Consider the following 19,033-nt stretch of genomic DNA (forward strand, 5'->3'; position numbering starts at 1 on the left):
AAACCCAGCCCCATCAAAGACTGAATTTCATTCTATGAAGCCTCACTCTTATTAGACAATGCAGATCCCATATCCCAAGGTGAAACATGCAAGTGCAAACAGGACAGTTATTAATAGATCTCAATGTGTGGGGAGGAAAAGGGGTGGTTCCTGGTTCTTGGAAAGTGGATGAATTTGGGTGACTTTAGTCTGCTTGTCTGGTGGTGATGCTCTGAGTGAGCATTTGTTTTGGGGCTGTGCGCTCTGGGTGTTTTCTGGGGGAGGATCATAGGAGTGTAGAAGTATACAAAAGACAGCTTCTAAGCAAACAGCAGGAGTGAGTGAAGAGGCTGCAGGACCAAAGCCTATCAGGGCAGGTCCAAGCCTGGGGCAGCTGCCAGTGCACAGGGCAGCACCAGCTCTTGCCATGCCAGTTGTGCTGGCATAGTCAGCTTTTGCACCCCCTGGCAAAGGAGATGCTTGGGGCTGGTGTCCTGGTTGTCCCTCTCAGTTACACTACTGCTACAGCACCAGTCAGAGACAAAGGACACACAGCAATCTCACTGAGTGCACACAGACATTCAAAATGCAGCATAATTAGAAAAATGGAACATTTTTGTAAAGAGATTTGTAGCCTCCCCTGTTACCCCTTACTCCCTACCACTGGAGTGCTTCAAAATCATATATGTTGCTGCAGGCAGCCACAGACGTATGGTTCTGTTTCTCCCCCTGCCGACTCTTAGAAGTTGAGGGGGAACAGAACAGACCATCAGCGTAACCCTGTATCTCCCCACTTGCCTTTCCTCCAGTGAAAAGAGAGGAGCAGGAAGCAGCTCAGAACCTAGTGGGCAGCCTGGAAGCTGTGTATAAACACTATAACAGAGCCTCAGAAAACAAGTGCATGCTGCAGATAAAAAAGGGTAGTAAGGAATTTAGTAAGAACCATGCATGGTTTTAACAGCAGAGTAAAGGAGGCTAGTGAAGACAAAAAGGCAAAAGGGTTTTTTGCAATTTCTCAGTTGGTCTAGTAAAAGGTATCATTTTGGAACCAAGAATTCTACAGTTTTAATGTCCTTTTATTCCAAAAGTGGAAGACATGCTTAAATGAGGAAAACTGGAATGCATGCACAATTTGGCAAAAGCATAATGCGGTAGGTCAAAAAATGATTTTGAGCAGCTTGTGAAAAATGCTAATATTAATAAGATTTTTTAATACCTCAGAAATAGGAAACAGAAAAGAGTCAGTGGGACTATTAGATGACCAAAGTGTAAAAACGACAGGAGGGCCATGGTGGAGAAGGAAAATGAATTCTTTGAATCAGTCTTTACAGCAGAGGATATCGAGAAGATTCCCACACCGAATCAATTCTTCTTAGCAGATAAATCCAAAGAGGTGGATCAAACTGAAGTGACAATAAAGAAGGTTTTAGAACAAATCAATAGATTAAACACTAGTAAGTCACTAGCACCAGATGGCATTCGCTCAAGAGTTCTGAAGGAACTCAGATGTGAAATTGCAGAACTGTTGGCAATAATAGTAACCTATTGTTACAAATGGGTTCTCTGCCAGAGCACTGGCACATTGCCAACAAAACACCTGTCTTCAGAAAGGATTCCAGAGGTGATCCTGGGAACTACAGACCATTGAGTCTTGTTTCTATTCCTCACAAATGGCTAGAATCCCTAATAAAGAATAAAATGAGTAGTCACATGATAAATATGAGGTACTAGGGAAGACTCAGTATGGGGTTTTTTTGTTTTGTAAAGGGACATCCTGTCTCACCAATGTGCTAGAGTTCTTTGAGGGTGTTAACAAACATGTTGACAAGGGATAGTTAGTTGATACAATATGCTTGTTTTCAAAAATCTTTTGACAAAGGTCCCTTGGCCATTTTGCTCAACTTTTTTTAAATGACTTGGAAAAGGGAATGACTAGTGAAAACACAGATGAAGTTCACAGGTGACACTAAATTATTCCAGGTACTCTAATCCTGAACTGACCTTGAAGAGTTTCAGAAATATCTTGCAAAATTGAATGGACAAAAAAGTAGTAAATGAACTTCACTGTTGCCAATGCCAAGTAATGCGCATGGGGAAAAATAACCTAAATTATACATACACAATGCTAGGCTCTAAACCAGGTGTTATAACTCAGACAAGAGACCTTAGACTCATTGTAGACCGTTCTCTAAAAACACTGGCTCAATGCATGAGCGATTAAAAAAGCCAACAAAACGTTGGACATTATTAAGAATGGAATTGAAAACATCACCATGCCTCTGTATACATCTACGGTGACCCCATATCTTGAATACTGTGTACGGTTTTGATCTCCACATCTCAAAAAGGCTGTAGTAGACTTAGAAAAGGTACAGAGAAGGATGGTTAAGGTATGGAGTAGCCTATGGACCAGGAATGACTGAAAAGGCCAGGATTCTTCAGTTTGGGAAGGAGAAGCCTGTTGGGGAAGAGGAAGTGGGGGGCATGCAGGTATGATAAGAGGTCTACAAATAATGAATGGTGTGAGTAGAATGAATAGGAAATAGGTCATTCACTGAATCCCAGAATACAGTAAATAGGGAGCACTCACTGAAATTATCAGGAGGCAGGTTTAAAACAAAAAAAGGAAATACTTTTTACAAAGTGCATAGTCAGCTTGTAGGAACTGATCCTAAGGAGATTATGAAGGCAGATAATGTAACTAGGTTCAAAAAGGGATTAGACAAATTCATGGAGGACAAATAAATTGGGGGCTATAAAGTAGAATAATCAAGGATGTAGTGTCTGACATCCCTAAACCAATTTTAGCTGATACCAGAGAGGCCATGATGGATATGTCTAGATTATGTTACACATACCCATGTCATACTACTCTTCTTCTAAAGCATCTACTACTTGCCACTGTCACAGATACAGTACTGGGCTAGACAGACCATTGGTCTGAGCCGGAACAGCACTTATGTTCTGAAAAAACGAAAACAGGGCAGTCTATTGCTAGAATTCTGCTATAATAGTTTTCTATAGGACATCAGGCAAAACTTGTGTCTGACAGTTTCTAGGAAATGTTTCAAAGTCTCCCCCTTCAGATTTACTTGCCATGTTCCAAGGGGTATGATTTAAATATTCATCTAATTTCCAGACCACTCTAATCTCCTTCATTTCCAAACACACAAAAACCCACCCAAAGCAGATTTCTGACACCTTGAAGGGGAAAATGTCAGAACTTCCATGATGCTGACCAGGTATACGGCTATTGATTTGATGTGGAAGGTACTCAGATATTAAAAAAGCAAAGCTTACTGACTCAAAATTCTTTTCTGTAAGTGCTTTTGGCTTTGTGGTAATATTATTTCTTTATTGTTCTTCAGCCTTCAGAAGTTCTGTACACACTAGAGAAATTTGGCATCCTATCTTTTAGTCCCCCGGACATTTGTAATTTAGACCCAGGCATTCCAAATACAGTTTGAACACACTGTATCATTGGTTCTTATATCCCTTCTTTTTTTTACAAATTCAGTTTTCTTTGTACACAGAGCCAGAGTCCTAAAGCCTAGGTTAAAAAGGTGGGGGGAAGGAGGAAAGACCCTCTGCATCACGAGTTTCTAAAATAAAAATATACTAGAACAGAAAAATTCAAAAACTTTTCAAGTCCTTCTATGTCATCACTAAAACAATGTAGAACAGTCAATTTCCATATACCCTATGCCCTTCTTGCAGGTCAAAAAAATCTGCTTATCCCAGGCCTTATCTGTACTAAGTGAATCCATTGGTAATAGGTGTTGTACAGCATGCGGTGGTTCTTGGGTTTTGTGCATCTAGGCAAAGGTTTGAGTAGGGCCACAAACAGGTGTTACATTTGTAGTGCTAAGAACATCTTTTTAGCACTGCAAAAAGCAAGCACACAGCTGTTTAAGTGGCTTACAGCACAAACCATGGCAAAACTGCCCCAAAACGTTACCTTTTTCTGGTCCATGGAGTCCTATCACCCAACCTACAGTGCTGTCTGAGTCTGGGACCAGTGCACCACATGCAGCACATGCTGGTCGCAATGCCACATACTACATGTGGTGGGCAGAGCCTGTCTGGTATGGGCCGCACGTAGTATGGGGCTTGGGGCCCATACATGCTGCATGTGATTCCTGTGCTGGACCACCCCTGCATATTGGATCTGGGCCCAGTTTGGATCAGGCCCACAGACTCTCCTGTGCACCACCTGGGCAAGGGTGCCATGCCACATGCAGCATGTACTCTGGTCTAGCCCTATACACTGCATGCCATTTGGAGCTGGGGTGACATGCTGCAATTGGCACGTGGGGCTGGAGTCGGTGTACTCTGCATGCAGTTCTAGGAGCCAGTCTGGGGCACATGTTGCATGTGGCACCTGTGCCAGACTGGCCCTGTGTGCTGTATCTGGAGCTGGCCTGGATCTGGCCCAAAGTCCTGCCCCACGTGCTGAAGCCAGTGCACAAGGCTGATCTGGCATGGACACCACATGCAGCACATGCTTCAGACCAGCCCTGTGCCCCATGTGTGGTGCCATGTGATCTTTTTAAGTGGTGGAAATATCCTACTGTGCTTCCTTTTCTGGGAAATGCTATGTGGGGCTGGACTGTGAAGTGGCTGTGGAAGGAAGAACCCCCTGAGGCTGCTGCTGCTGGCCTCCTGAGAACCTAGACTGTCAATGCCACCAACATGGACAGGACACAGGAAGTGTCACCCCTGCCCCTGAGCTCTCTGGTGGACAAGAGGTTCTCCTTGGTCTTTATGCATTGAGGCAAAGGTGGAGATACACATCTCCCTTGTATAGGGAAAAGGAGGGACTCCCCCTGCCACATCTGCAGAAGGTGCTAGATTTAGAAAAGTTGTAGGGAGTGCCTTGAGTCTAAAAAAGCTTGAGAATAAAGTGGCAATGATTGAAGGAGCCAATGGAGAGGCAAGCAGTAAACAGGTGACCTTGGCACTGCCCACAGGGTGTAAGGCATTGGCAGCCCTGGGAAGGACTCTCCTTAGCTACCCCTTTCCCCCCCCCCGCAGAGGCTTTGACAGTGAAGCATATGCAAGGTTAGCAACACCCTCCCCTGTTATGTGGGTTTGAGGTGCATGAAACACAATGCTTCAGATGAATGCCTGTCCATACCCTAGGAGTAAATTTGCATGGTTGGGTCTATTTTGAATGCTAATGTGCTTGGGCCAGTGGTTCTCAACCTTTGGAAACTCAAGGCCTCCTCCCCAGACTCAAGGCATCCTTTGGAAAACACCAGCTCTTAGTTTTCACTTGTTTTATTGCTACTGAAACCTACCAGAGCAATTCTGGTGCAAAAAGCTCAGAAAGACCACAGCTAGGCAGGGTGTTTTTAAATCTATGGATTGCTATTTGAAAATGTAGGGTCTACCTTGCAAATTGTGTTTGTGTACCTCATGATTGCGCGGCCACCTGCAGCACCTTCAAAAGGCTCTCAGGGCAACACGTCTCCCGGCGGCTAGCAGTCACTCTTTCATGTTCCCTCGCTGAGCGTCTCTCAACTTGCGGGTCACAATTCAAAACTGGGTCACAAAGACATATGAAAGGTGGCGAACAAACTTTAAAAATGGATTCTCTTTTAAAGGGGAAAAACGTGGGAAACCCTGGCTTTTCCCTTGTAGGCCGGTAGCCCTGCAGGGGCTCCCCACACACTGGAGGCAGGGGCAGCGGGCTGGGGCGGGAGCACTGATGTTTGCACGTGGGTCCTGGTACAAGACAGGTCGAGGACCACTGCTGGCGTGTAACGACCTGGTTAACGCGGACGCCCCCTGCTGCCCCGCCGGGGAGAGGCAGGATCGCGCCCGGCACGGACTCCAGGCGAAGGGAGCGCTCCAGGGACGACTCCCGGCGGGCAATGGAGGGGGCCGCGGACAAGCAGCGCGTTTCCCAGGGCTGCCGACGCCTCGCACCGCGCCCACTCCTCCTGCCTCGCCCGCGGCACCTGCAGCCGGGCCCGCCCGAGCCGTTCTTGCCTTGCCGAGCTCCTGCCCCCGCTTCCGGGGGCGGTTGCCGCGAGAGGCGTCCGCGCGCTGTGCTGAGGGCGCGCGGGGTGGCGGCGACGCCGCTCGCTCCTTTATTACGCTTGCCCGTGTGCGCGGCCAGGCCGGCCCCGCCCCGCCCCGCCTCGCCCCGCCCGCCGGCCGCGAGGGGCGGGGCTGCGCGCGGCGGAGGCAGGAGCAGGCAGGCGCGGAGCTGCCCTTCCATAGGAGCCGCCATTAGCGCGGGGACCCGGCGACAGGGTCTCGGCGGCGGCGGCGGGGAGCGGAGGAGGCCGGGGTGGGTCCCCGTTTGATGGATCCCCGGATCGCCTGGTTCCAGCCAGAGCAGCTCGGCCCCTCGAACCGCCTGTGGATGCAGATCTGGGAGACCACGCAGGGGGTCCGCAACCTCTACTTCCAGCAGCAGCAGCAGCAGCAGGAGCAGCAGCAGCAGCAGAGCAACCCCACCGGGGCCGGCCCGGCCTCCCCGCCCGGCATGTACCGCGCCCCCCGCCCCGACCCCCAGCCCGACTTCCTGCCGCTCGAGAGCGCCAGCAGCCCGCAGCACCACCCCAGCCGCCGCCAGGCCTCGCCGCCCCCGGCCGCCGCCGCCTGGGCCCGGCCCGCGCGGGGGGCGCCGCCCGCCGCCGCCTCGGCCGCCTCCTCGGCCGCCAGCAACAAGAGGAAGCGCGACAACAAGGCCAGCACCTTCGGCCTCAACTACAGCCTCCTGCTGTGGCCCGGGGCGCAGAGCGCGGCCCCCGCCCTGGGGGACGGGCCGGCCGCCAGGGCCCAGGCCGGCCCGGCCGAGCCGCTCTACACCGGCACCCCCTGGAAGAAGAGGAACTACAGCCAGGGAGTCGTGGGGTGAGCGGAGCACGCGGCCGCTGCCGCACATGGGCGGGTGGAGGGGGCCGCTCCTGTCTGGGCCTGGAGACGTGGGAGCACGTTGGGCGCCCCCTCCCTTCCCCCCGCGCTGCCGGGCGGAGGATGCCGAGGCATAGGCCAGAGCTCTCTAGCATCTTCTCCTGCTGTCACTGCCCAGGCTGGCACCGGGGGAAGGAAGCGGTTCCCCGCATGGGCATGGATGGGCGCTTTGCTTGCACCCAGCCTGATGGGGAGATACCTGCCAGGCCGGCGGGATGTGGAGGGGCGGGCCGCACAGCGGGCATTTTGCACGCCAGCATCCAGGGGCCTCCCTCGTTGTTCTCTCGTAGGGACGTGGGAAGGGAAGAGATGGGCATGTGAAATAAAGGGGCCTAGTGAATGGCCAGCACCGTATCTCACTGCACAGACGCAGCAGCAGGGAAGTCCAGTGGTTGGGAAGAGCATTTTTATGGTCAAGAGCAAGCAGTATATCCTGCATGCGTCCAGGATGTCTGTACCAAGGCTGATGTTGCAGACACGCCTATATGCAGGAGTGGGGATCTCCCCGTAGACGACTCCTGCTAGCACTGCATGTGCACGTGGTGCATGTTACACATGCCGTGTAATTAGTGAAGCGTTTGTAAAGCCCTTTAAAAATAGGCTTGGTTTTGTAGAGACACTTCTTAATGTCAGTGTGCAGGCACATAGCTGTGAGGGTTGGGGAATGAGGCATTTTACTTGGACATTGCCTGTCCCTGTGCATGTCTCATGATGTGTATGGGGGAGGGGAAATTGCCACTGGTGTACATGTATGTGCTCATACTAAGGAGCCTGAGGATGTTTTTCAGCATTTACACAGTCCATGTGGGTACAGGACTCTACAGTATACAAGCTATGCTTCCTATCACCTAGAGTTGTGTGGGTGTGCACACACATGCACATGGTTGTCATTTTTGACCAGACTGCATCTGGTGTCGTTGTTTCAATGCCTGTATGCTTAGCACAGACCTTTCCTGCTGATACAAGGTGAGTACTTTGATGGGGACTTACCATGCTTAGATCTGATGATACCAGTACAAAGGTACTGTTTCTGCAAGTCCCATCTGCTGACATTTTCCCCTTTCAGACAGGCACACACCTTGAGTCTGATGAGCTTCCACTATGGGACTGCTAATAGGCTGCACAGACCTATTCTGTGTTTATGTATGTGTGCATCTGGATGCATCTTTTAGATTACCTTCTGGCCCAGACCTCACTAGTTGGTACTGTGTGAACACATGGTGGCTGGAAACAGGTTTACTCTCCTCACCTGCTGTCTTTTATCCACCTTGGGAAAAATCACTTAAATCAGGGGTGGGCAAAATGCAGCCCAGGGGCCAGATGCAGCCTGCCAGGACATTCTATCCAGCCTGTGGGGCCCCTAAAAAAAATTTTGAAAATTAATATTAATCTGCCCCGGGGCTGCCTGTCATGTGGCCTTCAATGGCTTGCCAAAACTCAGTAAGCGGCCCTCTACCCAAAATAATTGCCTGTCCCTGACTTAGATGCTTCTGCTGTTTTAAATACCGGCTTGATAATGATTTTTATTTTTTAAGCTTTGCAAAATATAGTATCTAATTTTGAATTAATCATTGCCTTTCCTTGTCACAAATCAGGATTTCATTTGGAGTGCCTGTTTTGCTTAGCTAGGTTTCTGGTGTAGTGCATGCAAATTCAGTTTTTCTGCAAAACATGAAGTTTGGTTGCAGGGTTCAAGTGAGATGTATGCCATTTTCAAACTGACATGGCAGGCCAAAGTGTGTGCCCTAGTGCAGTTCTGTCTAGCTAAGTGCTTTCAGAGGCTTATTTAAATTGGTCTGTATTTTAAGAAATTGGTGTTTCAGGTTTTCTGTGCCCAAATTGATGTGCTTTAAAAGGGCCCAATTTTCAGAAAGTGCTAAGCACTTGCCTTGTAAAAATGGGACCCTTTTAAGTGTTTCCGTAGAGGCATCCCAAATTGCCAGTTGCACTTGAAAATATAAACTATGTAACCTCTGGCTCCCTAATTTTCTGCCAACTCCCAAATACTACCCTCTTCCGCTTACAATATGGAAATTAGGTAAAATGTTAGCTCCTACCTGAGAGGGTCATGTTGAAACTTGTCTAGTCATTACACAAGGAAACCTTCCATAACATGCTTTCACAGGGGTATTAGGTGCTGTAGTCGAAATTTGCCTGATGCTTAATTTTTACAAGGTAGCTTTTGGACTTGTCTTGTGTCCTGTCACTTATTTCCCTGGAGGTTGGGGGATGTTTTTGAAAATGCCATTTTTCCCCTTCATAAATCCAGTGTAACTTCACCTTCTGAAGATAGGGAGAATAATGGATGGGCTTCTATGACATGTACAGAAGGAGTAACCCTGATGTCTAGTGGGTGACCTCAAGAGCACAGCCATACTAGAACCCTTACTAGATGGATGTACTGCAGTCATAACTCACTGCAAACTTCCTTCTGTCCTGAAACAGGAAAAGTAAGTTTAGTGATGTGTGGTGCCAGAGTTGCTGTCAGGGATTTAAAGAGGCAACATCAAAAGTGAAAAGTTCCACATTAAATCTGTGCTTTTGTGCAGGACTCCCAGCATAACTGGGCAAAGGCAGTGATTTTTAATCTAAGCAGCTACTTGTTCCAAATTTGGACTGTTGGGTATAGGGTGCACCAATAAAGATTTCATATCGGGTGATACCGATTGGATAATGAATTTACAAGAATGCAGCTGTGCAGTGTGGAGAGCAATATCTTGTAGGTAAGTCTGTGGAGAGGAAAGGGCATAGAGTGGGGGGCAGATCAAGGCTCCCACGGTGGGGGAGGGAGTGGGGCAGTAGGGCAGTGAATGGGACTGAGGGCAGGGACAGGGAGTGGGACAGAGCTGCAGGTGGTTCATTCAGGGGATCAGCATCCCAGCATTTAAAAAATGACAGTGGTGTCACTTGAACTAAAGCTTGTCAAATGGGCTTTAGTTCAAGTGCCACCCCACCACCACTATTTTTAAGTGAGGGGACACTTTTAACCGGAGTGGAGCTTAGTGGAGCAAGGGTGGATGCAGGCTGCCTGCTGTGGGTTCAGGGCTCTCCACTCTGCTGCCCTTGCCCCCAGGCCCCATGTTGACTGCTCGTCCTTTGTCCGAAAGGCAGCAGGAGGCACAACTCACTGTCCCCGCTGCTGCTAGGCGGGCAGGGAACGTGCAGTTAATGCAGGGCCCCCAGAACAAAGACAGCAAAGCGGAGAGCCCTGAGCCCACATGCAAATCTGGAGAAGCATATGCCCCTCTGTGCCTCCCCCTGCAGCTCCATCCTGCTCCCCACCCTGGCCCTGGGTCCCATTCACTGCCGTGGCTGGGCAGCTCCCCCAGCTCCACTCCCTCCCTCACTGGGGTCCTTGATCTGACTCCACCAAACCCCTTCCCATCCACAGACTTACCTGCAACGTGCTGCTCTCCATGCTGCCTGGCTGCATTCCTAGTCATGTGCACATGTGTGGCTGCAGGCGTGCACGCGGTGTGCAAGGGCCCTGGCCAGAAGGGATGTTGTATTTATCCATGACATTATTGGCTACACCAGCCAAAAAAAGCCAATAATGTTAAATTTCCCTTTATTGGTGCCAATCTGACATGGTACTGATATATTGGTACACGTCTAGGTGGGTGTGCTTGTGATCATAATGCATATCATGCTGACCTTCTGCGCTGGCTGTCTTATCTTCTTAATGGGTAGGCTAAGGCAGAATATTGAAACTTCTGCACAGTCTGTTCTCAGAGTTTATGGGGGCTGCTCATAACACGCCTGTCTGAACAATAGAAGCAAGTTAGTACATGGAATTTGAGAGACCAAAGGGTTACAGAGAGAGTATGTACTGAAGAGTGATAAATGGCTGGTAAACATTGATTGATTTTGCCTTGTTTAGCTTTTTAATCCAGTAGCTAGCCAGCAACTGACGACTCTTGAAAGATCAGAAGAAGTTGGTTACAAAAGTCTTATGAACACTGTAGTTTAACAGACCAGTTAAATGGTTGTTAGTAAACCTTGTATCAGCTCTTGAGTAATTGTTTATTTCATACAATGAGTTACTTCCATAGTTCCAGTTATATAGGCTTAATAGGCTGCTTGCAGACATTTAAAAAAAACAAAAAAGTTGCTTTACTTTAAACTTGGCACATTCCTGTGCCATGCCCTGTCCAACTCACCCAGTGTCTGTATAGATTGGATGCTTTGGTGGGGCTTTTTTGGTGCTTTTATCTAATAGCTTTACGTAAAAGCACCAAAAAGCCCTGCTGAAGCGCTCAAACTGTACAAATGCTACAGAGCCAGGTCAAAATAATGCACTGTAAAGTGTTTTGTTTTGTTTTAACATTTGCAAACAGCCATAATGAGTAACAAGTCTGTTACCTGAGTGTCTCAGTATCCTGGAACACTAGATGGTAACATTGGTCAGAGAAGGCCATAAATTTGCTTTGTGTGAGGTTTGTAATTTTAGTTCATGATCACTTTCTACCAATTCAAATAAGTTTTACCTGTTCATAGGGTAATATAAACCACTGTAATTTGTTGCCCTATCAAATGCTTGATAACACTTTTATAAAAGACGCTGTCTTTGTTAACAGTTCTCAAACTTGTTCCTGCTTTGCTGTTTCAATGTAAACTATTGAAATAAAAATAGAAAGGCCCTGTTACTTATGGTAAAAAAAAAGTGTATTCATGCATAACATGTACAACTAAGGTATGCACTTTGTTTTCTTAAAGGCAGAATGAAGAAAGAAGATTTTGCTTTGCATTAAGTAACAGTAGCAGCAATTAGGGAGGCTAGCTTGTTGATTGTTCTTACTGTGGATTGAGAGCAGACTTTTACTTTTGCTGTCTTCATAAGTGGCAGAGACTGTTCTTACCATATTTCCTTGCATATACCAAATGCACTGATTTCCAGCAGCTGTTTTTGTGCGGGGAAAGAGATGTGTGTTCTATGTGAGAGAATGCAGTAGTATGAGTAAATGTAACCATTTTTGTTTATTTCTCAAATTTGGGACATTTTAAAATTTGAACTAGTGAAATGCTTTCATTTTCAGAAAGATTAGATTCAAGTTACTTATGCTTTACTTGTGCAACTAACTAGGCTGCAGTCTGAAATGTGGTATTTACATTTTTGATTCGGTGAGATAACAATTGGATATATAACTTCACAATTGTATGCTAATTTTGCATACGTATTTAGACATACAGATCAACTGTCTTAATTGGGCTCATAGTCCTTACTTAGGAGATCACCATGGATAAACTAGCTTTTTGTGTATCAGAAGGATAAAATTTAGGTTAAATAAACATGCATGTTGAAATATTAGAAATATTTTAGTTTAACAAAGTAAATATACGGTTATGTTCAATCAGCCATTTGAGGTTTTCTGTGCTGATCTTACTTTTTTGTCGAGACGTGTGCTAAAATGTTCTTACATTTTAGTTGAAAAAGATTATTACAATTGTATACTTATGGCTCAGATTTTATACTTAAAACCTGTTCTTTGTCTTCATTTTCTTGTTTAATATATACAGTTTATCCATGTGAGTTTTTTTGAATATTTAATTTTTCAGTAAGTTCCAAAAATTAAGCTTTTTCTGCAAACTTTATGGCACCACAGTGGACATTTTATGGTACTTAATAAATAATCGTAATAAAGATTACATTTAGCAAGCAAAACAGGAATAGAACATATTATATGGTTGCATTACACATGCTCTATTGTTGTTTTTTGTTCTTTTGCATCCTTATCTTGGTGACTTCCTAAATTGCTTTATTAGTTCCTTGATATTCAGTTGGCAAGTGAAGCTTAAAAGCTCACATGTTGCTTTGCACCAGACAGATTCTGCTTGAGCACCTGTCATGCTCTACACAACACAGTGATGCTGAAAAGAACAAAATATCAGACTTGAGGGAAAAGTTGTAATCCATATAGGCAAGACTCAACATCAGAGATAAAACACTCATCTGCTTAATTTGTCCTGTCAGGCTTTGTCAGTATTTCATCCCTTTCTCCCCCACCAAAAAAAAAAAAGGATTGGACTGATTTGATTATAGAACTTCACCTGAGGTTCAGAGGCTCCTAGCACTACTATCACTAAATGGAAACTACTTAAATGAGTGTTCATGTCCTTTTAGTTGCAAATCTGATGTTATCCCAGCCACACAACAACATAAGAACAAAGGTAGAGGGAGTGCATCTGAGATGGGCAGACCTGGTAAACTGTATTATGCTTTGTTCTGCTCCTGGAACTGGCTGAACTATACTTGTGTGTGAAATTCAAGTAGCTGAGCCCTATATGCAGAGCCTAAAATGACTTAAGTGTTCTTAAGGAAACTGTCTTTTTAAGTTTAAGAAGCTAAAGACTGAAGCTTGTCAGTTGAAACCAGAATTTTCTCTGCAGCTATTCTGCTCCTCCAGAATTCACTGTTCAAGTGCATCTAACCCTGACCTTGTCATGTATAGCCTGTCTTTGTCCAAGCTTTCCATTGACTGGCAGCTATGGAATCCTGGATAGTAGCCAAATGGCTGGGTTTCTCATCTTCATTCGTTAAAGTTACAGGTACTTAAGGTGGTTGGCTTTTTAAGGGGAGTTGGGCCCAACCCCACCTGTGACAAATCTGTTGCTTCCCAAACTATGTCAGGGATCAAGAGAGAGCTACTTGCATGTCCTAGGAGGACTAAATAATCTTCAGACTAAATTAAACTATACTGGAGTAGAGAGTAGGAGGATTTGTACAAGAGTCCCTACGAGATAAAGAGTGAAGACCCAGTTCAAATGCTAATCCCATGTAGAAGGCCTGTATAGTGTAATGCATCAGGGAGTTGACAGGACCCTCACGGAGTCCCCGGAGCAGGAAAAAAAACCAGTTTATTTGTGATTTGCAGGCAGTTCTGTAGAAGTGTAGTTCTACAAGGAGGATGCTGTGGCAGGAGACACTGCGATGTGGGAAGAATGTTATTTTTCTGTTGCATAGCATTTTGAAGACCTATTATAGAGGGGACTAGGACCCTGTGGCTGGAGGAAGTGTGTGCTCATATACAAGTGTGCACACACACAAGCAAGTGAATTTGTTCAGAAGTGCTAATGTATTCCAGGCTGAATGGAATACAGAAGGTGTCCTATAATATGAATCATGACAACTCTCTTTCATAGAGATTTGTATCTCTTTTATATAATATACTCTTGCATACAGAAGGAGAGTAGCTTAGGACCACAGAAGAAATTGTTAGATTTAAGACCTTCCCGATTCCTGGCATACTTAAAGAACATTGCTCACTGCTGTGCTTAACAAGTATCCCAAACTCCATATAGTTTAAGGAACCTTTAGACTGTAGTGATGAATCACGCAACCTTCAGTGTTGTGATCCATGGTGCCACATTACTTTAAAAGATCAGGGGGGGTAAGAACCTGATAAAAATCATTAATCTTAAAACAATTCTGCATCTTGTGCAACTACATGTTTCAGCCAGAAAAGTAATGTTGATTGTGGCCAAACAGCAACATTCAGTTATTGCATTAGGGTCAAATCCTTCAAAATTAATAGGAAAATAAGTAAAAAAAAACTAAACAACATTTCATATTTTTAAGTTACAGCAGTTTAGGTTGATCATGTAACTTTTTTTGTGTCTTGGATTAAACATATATATGGTATTAGGGAACACTGTAAAGAAGTTTGTTTAAGAAAACAGAAGTTGCAGGTAAATTTGGCATACACATTCATACATGAGAATAAGTTATTAAAAATCCACAGGCAATAGCTTGCTAGCTCCCTGGAGATGTCTCATTTTGATATTTGGTAACGTAACTGACAAGTGCACTTAAGAACGGAAAGATGTTGAAACAGAAGAGCAAAGAATATGCTTTAGACAAATCACTTTATTGTCAGAAGTAGGACAGAGTCTATATAATTCTTGTCACTTGATTGGTAAAATCAGAAGTAAAATGAGTTATGAAATTAACAGCCAGTTGGGATCACTCTGACCATGCAGATTTTTTTCAGTTGATTAGGTTTTCTGGGAAGTTAAAATTGGAGGTTCGCATGCAACTTCAAAATACATGAATTTGTCCATTTCAAGGATTGGGAGAAACATGTTTTGGGGCAGGCTTCAAAATGTAATGCTAAAGGCACTTAGGGAAACCTTTTGGAAGTATTCTATAACACCATTGTTTAGGCTTGCAAAATATTGGGAGGTGGCCCAAAATATTCAGTAGGGCTGCTTAGATAACTTTGAAGGGGAGTCTGAGAGCCCTCAGGTTTCGAAGTTCAAAGAAACCAAATTATATGATATGTATTTTTCTTTTAAAAAGAAACCCAACACTTGGGTTTGTTTTGGTATTACAATTTGGGCATATAATTCCCTGGGCATGGCTCTGTTTGGGAGATTTTTTAAAAAAAACTGAATAGCAGTGTTACTTTGTCTTTTTAAATCAAGCTTTTAAGTATTAAGCATAGTTTATAGTTTGTTCTGAGGTATGAGGAAAAAGCATGAAAGTATGGACTCTTCCCATAGGGTCTGACTTGGGGAAAAATGCATTAATGGAACTTTTGCCTCTTCTCTCTCTAAACCCTGGTCCTTTACTATTATCGCTTAGTCCAGTTGAGAAGCAGGAACGCAGTTTTGAAGCTTGGAGGGTTAGTTTGATGTGAATGGAGAGAGATACTAATAAATGTTATACAGTTAAAAATTAAAGTAAAAACCTACAGTACTTAAATGAAGCATAGCCATCAAAATGTAATACTTCACTTCTATGAGGTTTCGAAGTAAAGTATCAGGTAGAAGTCAGATTAGGTTCCAAACCATGAAATAGTTTTCAAAAGGCTTGTCTTAGGAAATTCTACTTTACTAATAAAATACAAAGTTTTGTAATGTTTCTCATACTTATTTAAAACCCTTCTTGTCCTCCCAGTTTATGGGACCAGAATGAATCCTGATGTTTTCAACTTAAATAGTAGAATATGTGTTCAAAAAAAGCTAGCATGCCAAAAAACTGTAGAGTTGGCTTTTTTGTTTCACCTTTTTGTTTACATAATGCACACAGCCTAAAATACTATAAGTTTAGTTCGGGGAAAAATTTTGTCTCACTTGGAAACCAGTTTTGCCTCATTTTGCTGGTGGGAGGAAATAACTCTTGGAGCAAGAAGGGATGGACAAAAACATGGCATGGTGCCTTGGGACAGAGTAACCTTAAAGGAGTAGCAACTTGAACTTTAATCAACTTGAAACTTTAACCTATGACAGATGAGAGTAGGAATTGGTTCCAAAAATACCATGAACTGTTGTGACATCAGAATAGGGTAGAAATTATGTTGCTCATTCCAGGTACATATTTATAAGGTAGCACAAAAAAAAAAAAGCCTTAGAACATTTAAGTGTAGTACAGAAAGAAGTATAGTATACTTTTTGCATATTTTTACATATCTGCAGGTATGCATATTGGTAGAGCATTGCAATGTTATGTTATCCTGTAGTGAAGGAGTTCCCCCTGCTCTCCTGCACCCTCATATTGCTGCAGCCACACATGACTGCTATTTCAAAGCAAGTGCTCTGTTTTGGGCATGCATATTGTAGAGGCCTTACTCTGCTGCTGTGCTTTATTAATTCTGGGTTTTTTCCTTTTGCAGTGCATTGTGGAGTGCTTAGCAGTGGAATTCAGGGGTTTGGTATCAAACAAAATTCTCTTATGTCTCCTTTTTGCATCTTATCATTCGTCTGATTTTTTTGTGAGCTAAACTGTACTATTTGCAGGGTACTTTCAGGCAGCATGGGAGAAATACTGATCTCTGCAGTCATGGTCATAAACTACTGTAAGTGTATCTGAAGTCATGTAGTAACTTCAAGGCATTTTCAGTACTTTTAAAATTGGTAATTGTGCATACACAAGGACAGACATATGAACATTATATTTACAGAAAGAAAAAAAAGAAAGGAAACCTTAGTGAATAATTCACAGTGCTGTGAAAAGTTAGATTTTCAAGCAGTCTTCTCCAGGAACACTGGTGACTTCTATCTTTGCCAGCAGCTGCATGTGTGCCATGCTAGTTATCTTCACTTCCTGCTATATAAAAATCTCTCTTCCTCCTGCTTTGAAGAAACAACACGTTTTCTTCCCTGTTCGTGCAATCCTTAATGGGCCTGTGGTGAGTGGTGTGGTTTAAGGGTAATTGTTTTGACAACTTGTGGGAAAAGGTCATAAATGCCAGGTAGGCTGGAGATGTTGAATTAGGAAGTTAGGTAAAGATAAAACAGAAGTAGCAAGATAAGATGCATGTATACCTATCTTGGCTCTTACTTTGGAGGACATAATTCAGGACTGCGTTTTTTTGTTTCTTTTTTGTATGTGCATCTGCAGTAGAATTATCTAAAAGAAAGGTTAATCCTTGTGCTGTCACCATTTGGTGGTGGGTCATGGGGAGAGGGTTGACCAATAAGCACTGCGGTAGGAGGCATAGTCAGGAAATCATAAGGTTGGTGATTTATAGAAAAAATATGGAGAGTTTGTCTAGTCTCCAGTATAAATTCTATTTTAACAGTGGATGTGGAGGAGATTAAAGCCAAGTATGCAGAAAGATGGTCCTGATAGTGTCCTTATTGTACCTAGGCTAAGATCCACTCCCCCTTGCAACCCCAAAACTTGGGTTGTAAAACATTATTTAGAGGTGCACTGACTATCAGTTACATATTGGATCAGCACCAATTAAAAAGAATATTAATATTATGGGCTATTGGCTTTTTTTGGCCAGTGTAGTTGATGTCACCAATAAATGCAGTATGTCTTCTGGATGGGGCTCCTGGACATCACATGTATTGCATGGCCACACGCATGCACATGGCTAGGAATGCAGCCAGGCACCATGGAGAGCAGCAGCCTTGTCTGTGGAGGGGAAGGGGTATGGACAAGGGAAGGGCTGTGGGAGAGTAGATTGAGGGAGTGGGGCAGGGACTGGGGCTGACGTTGGGGGTGCTGCCCCACCAAGGTGGTGGATGGGACCCAGGGCTGCGGTAGGGAACAGGATGGAGCTTCAGGCAGCTTGTGCTGGGGGGTGGGCTCCCCCTGCTGTGTGCAGCGGAGGCATGGGAGGGTATTTGCCCTGCCAGATTTGTGTACAGGGCAGATGCAGGCTGCTCACTGGATTCAGGGGTCTCTGTTTTGCTGCCTTTCCCCCCACTGCCACGTGGGCATGGGGCCTCTGGGGCAAAGGCAGCAGAATGGAGAGCCCCAAGCCCACAGTGGGTAGCCTGCATCCACCCTTGCCTAACTTGACTCCATTCTGGTTAAAAGCATCCCTACATTTAAAAATAGTGATGGCAGTGTTTGAACTAAAGCTTATTTGAACTCTATTTCAAATACCACCACCGCCGATTTTAAGCGTTGGGATACTGATGCCCTGGACAAGCTGCCCATGGCTCTGTCCCACTCCCTGCCCTGGCCCTGGCCCTGGATCCCATTCATTGCCCTAGCTGGGCAGTGCATTTAGCCCCTGCCCCACTCCCTTCCTCACTGGGAGCCTCGATCTGCCCCTTCCCTCCCCTATGCCCCTTCCCCTTTACAGACTTACCTGCAGGGTGCTGCTTTCCATGCTGCCTGGCTGTGTTCCTGTAAATCAGTTATTGGATCTGTATTGGCCGATATGGCTGGTTAATAACTGGCTATCAGTATTGGCCAAGAAAATCTTTATTGCTGCACCCTTAATATTATTCAGTTCTTACTGCCATTGGCCAGCATTTGTGTTGCCACTTGTGATTCAAGCTTGTCTTTTGGCTGTTGTTTTTGCATGGTCCTAGATCACAGTAATTGTGGTTGCTTTGATTTCAGGTTGTTGACAAGACCCTGAAGGTTAACTGGAGAATCCATAAGATTCAGTGGTAGAGGGTTATATCTTACATGGTCAAGCTTCTTTTGGTAACAGTAGACCATACTCTTTTCCTTGGATTCCTATTGTATTAGTCATTCTTATAGCCCTATCTAAATTCTTTTGTCTTATTGCTGCACTGACAGAAGTGTCATGCCTTGTGTCCCACCTTACATGCATTGTGATATACCTATTTTGCTGAGTAAATGCTATTGAGATTGGGCTGATTGTCCTCTTGAGAACAGGATCGGACCGGATCTCAGTGTGGTACCATAAGGCTTGACTAG

The 19,033-nt window shown here is 44.9% G+C and overlaps 2 protein-coding genes across 2 annotated transcripts in view; one reads left to right on the top strand and one right to left on the bottom strand.

Moving 5' to 3' along the window:
* Positions 1-1,083: 1,083 nt before the first annotated feature.
* LOC149857228 (uncharacterized) lies at positions 1,084-6,877 on the bottom strand. Its single transcript, XM_090063286.1, has 2 exons — positions 5,395-6,877; positions 1,084-1,382 (listed from the first exon to the last, which is right to left on the bottom strand). The coding sequence occupies exon 1, from the start codon at positions 6,875-6,877 to the stop codon at positions 5,396-5,398; it is 1,482 nt and encodes a 493-aa protein (XP_089919412.1). The 3' UTR covers positions 1,084-1,382; position 5,395.
* TENT4B (terminal nucleotidyltransferase 4B) overlaps positions 6,162-19,033 on the top strand; it is a 78,188-nt gene continuing 65,316 nt past the window's right edge. The window contains exon 1 of the mRNA XM_090063067.1: positions 6,162-6,846. Coding sequence (XP_089919193.1) covers positions 6,293-6,846 — 554 coding nt within the window. The 5' untranslated portion in view covers positions 6,162-6,292. The remainder of the gene's footprint in view (positions 6,847-19,033) is intronic.

Source organism: Crocodylus siamensis, chromosome 9 (assembly GCF_052110815.1).
Source record: "Crocodylus siamensis isolate JL-2025a chromosome 9, ASM5211081v1, whole genome shotgun sequence".
Lineage (NCBI taxonomy): Eukaryota > Metazoa > Chordata > Crocodylia > Crocodylidae > Crocodylus > Crocodylus siamensis.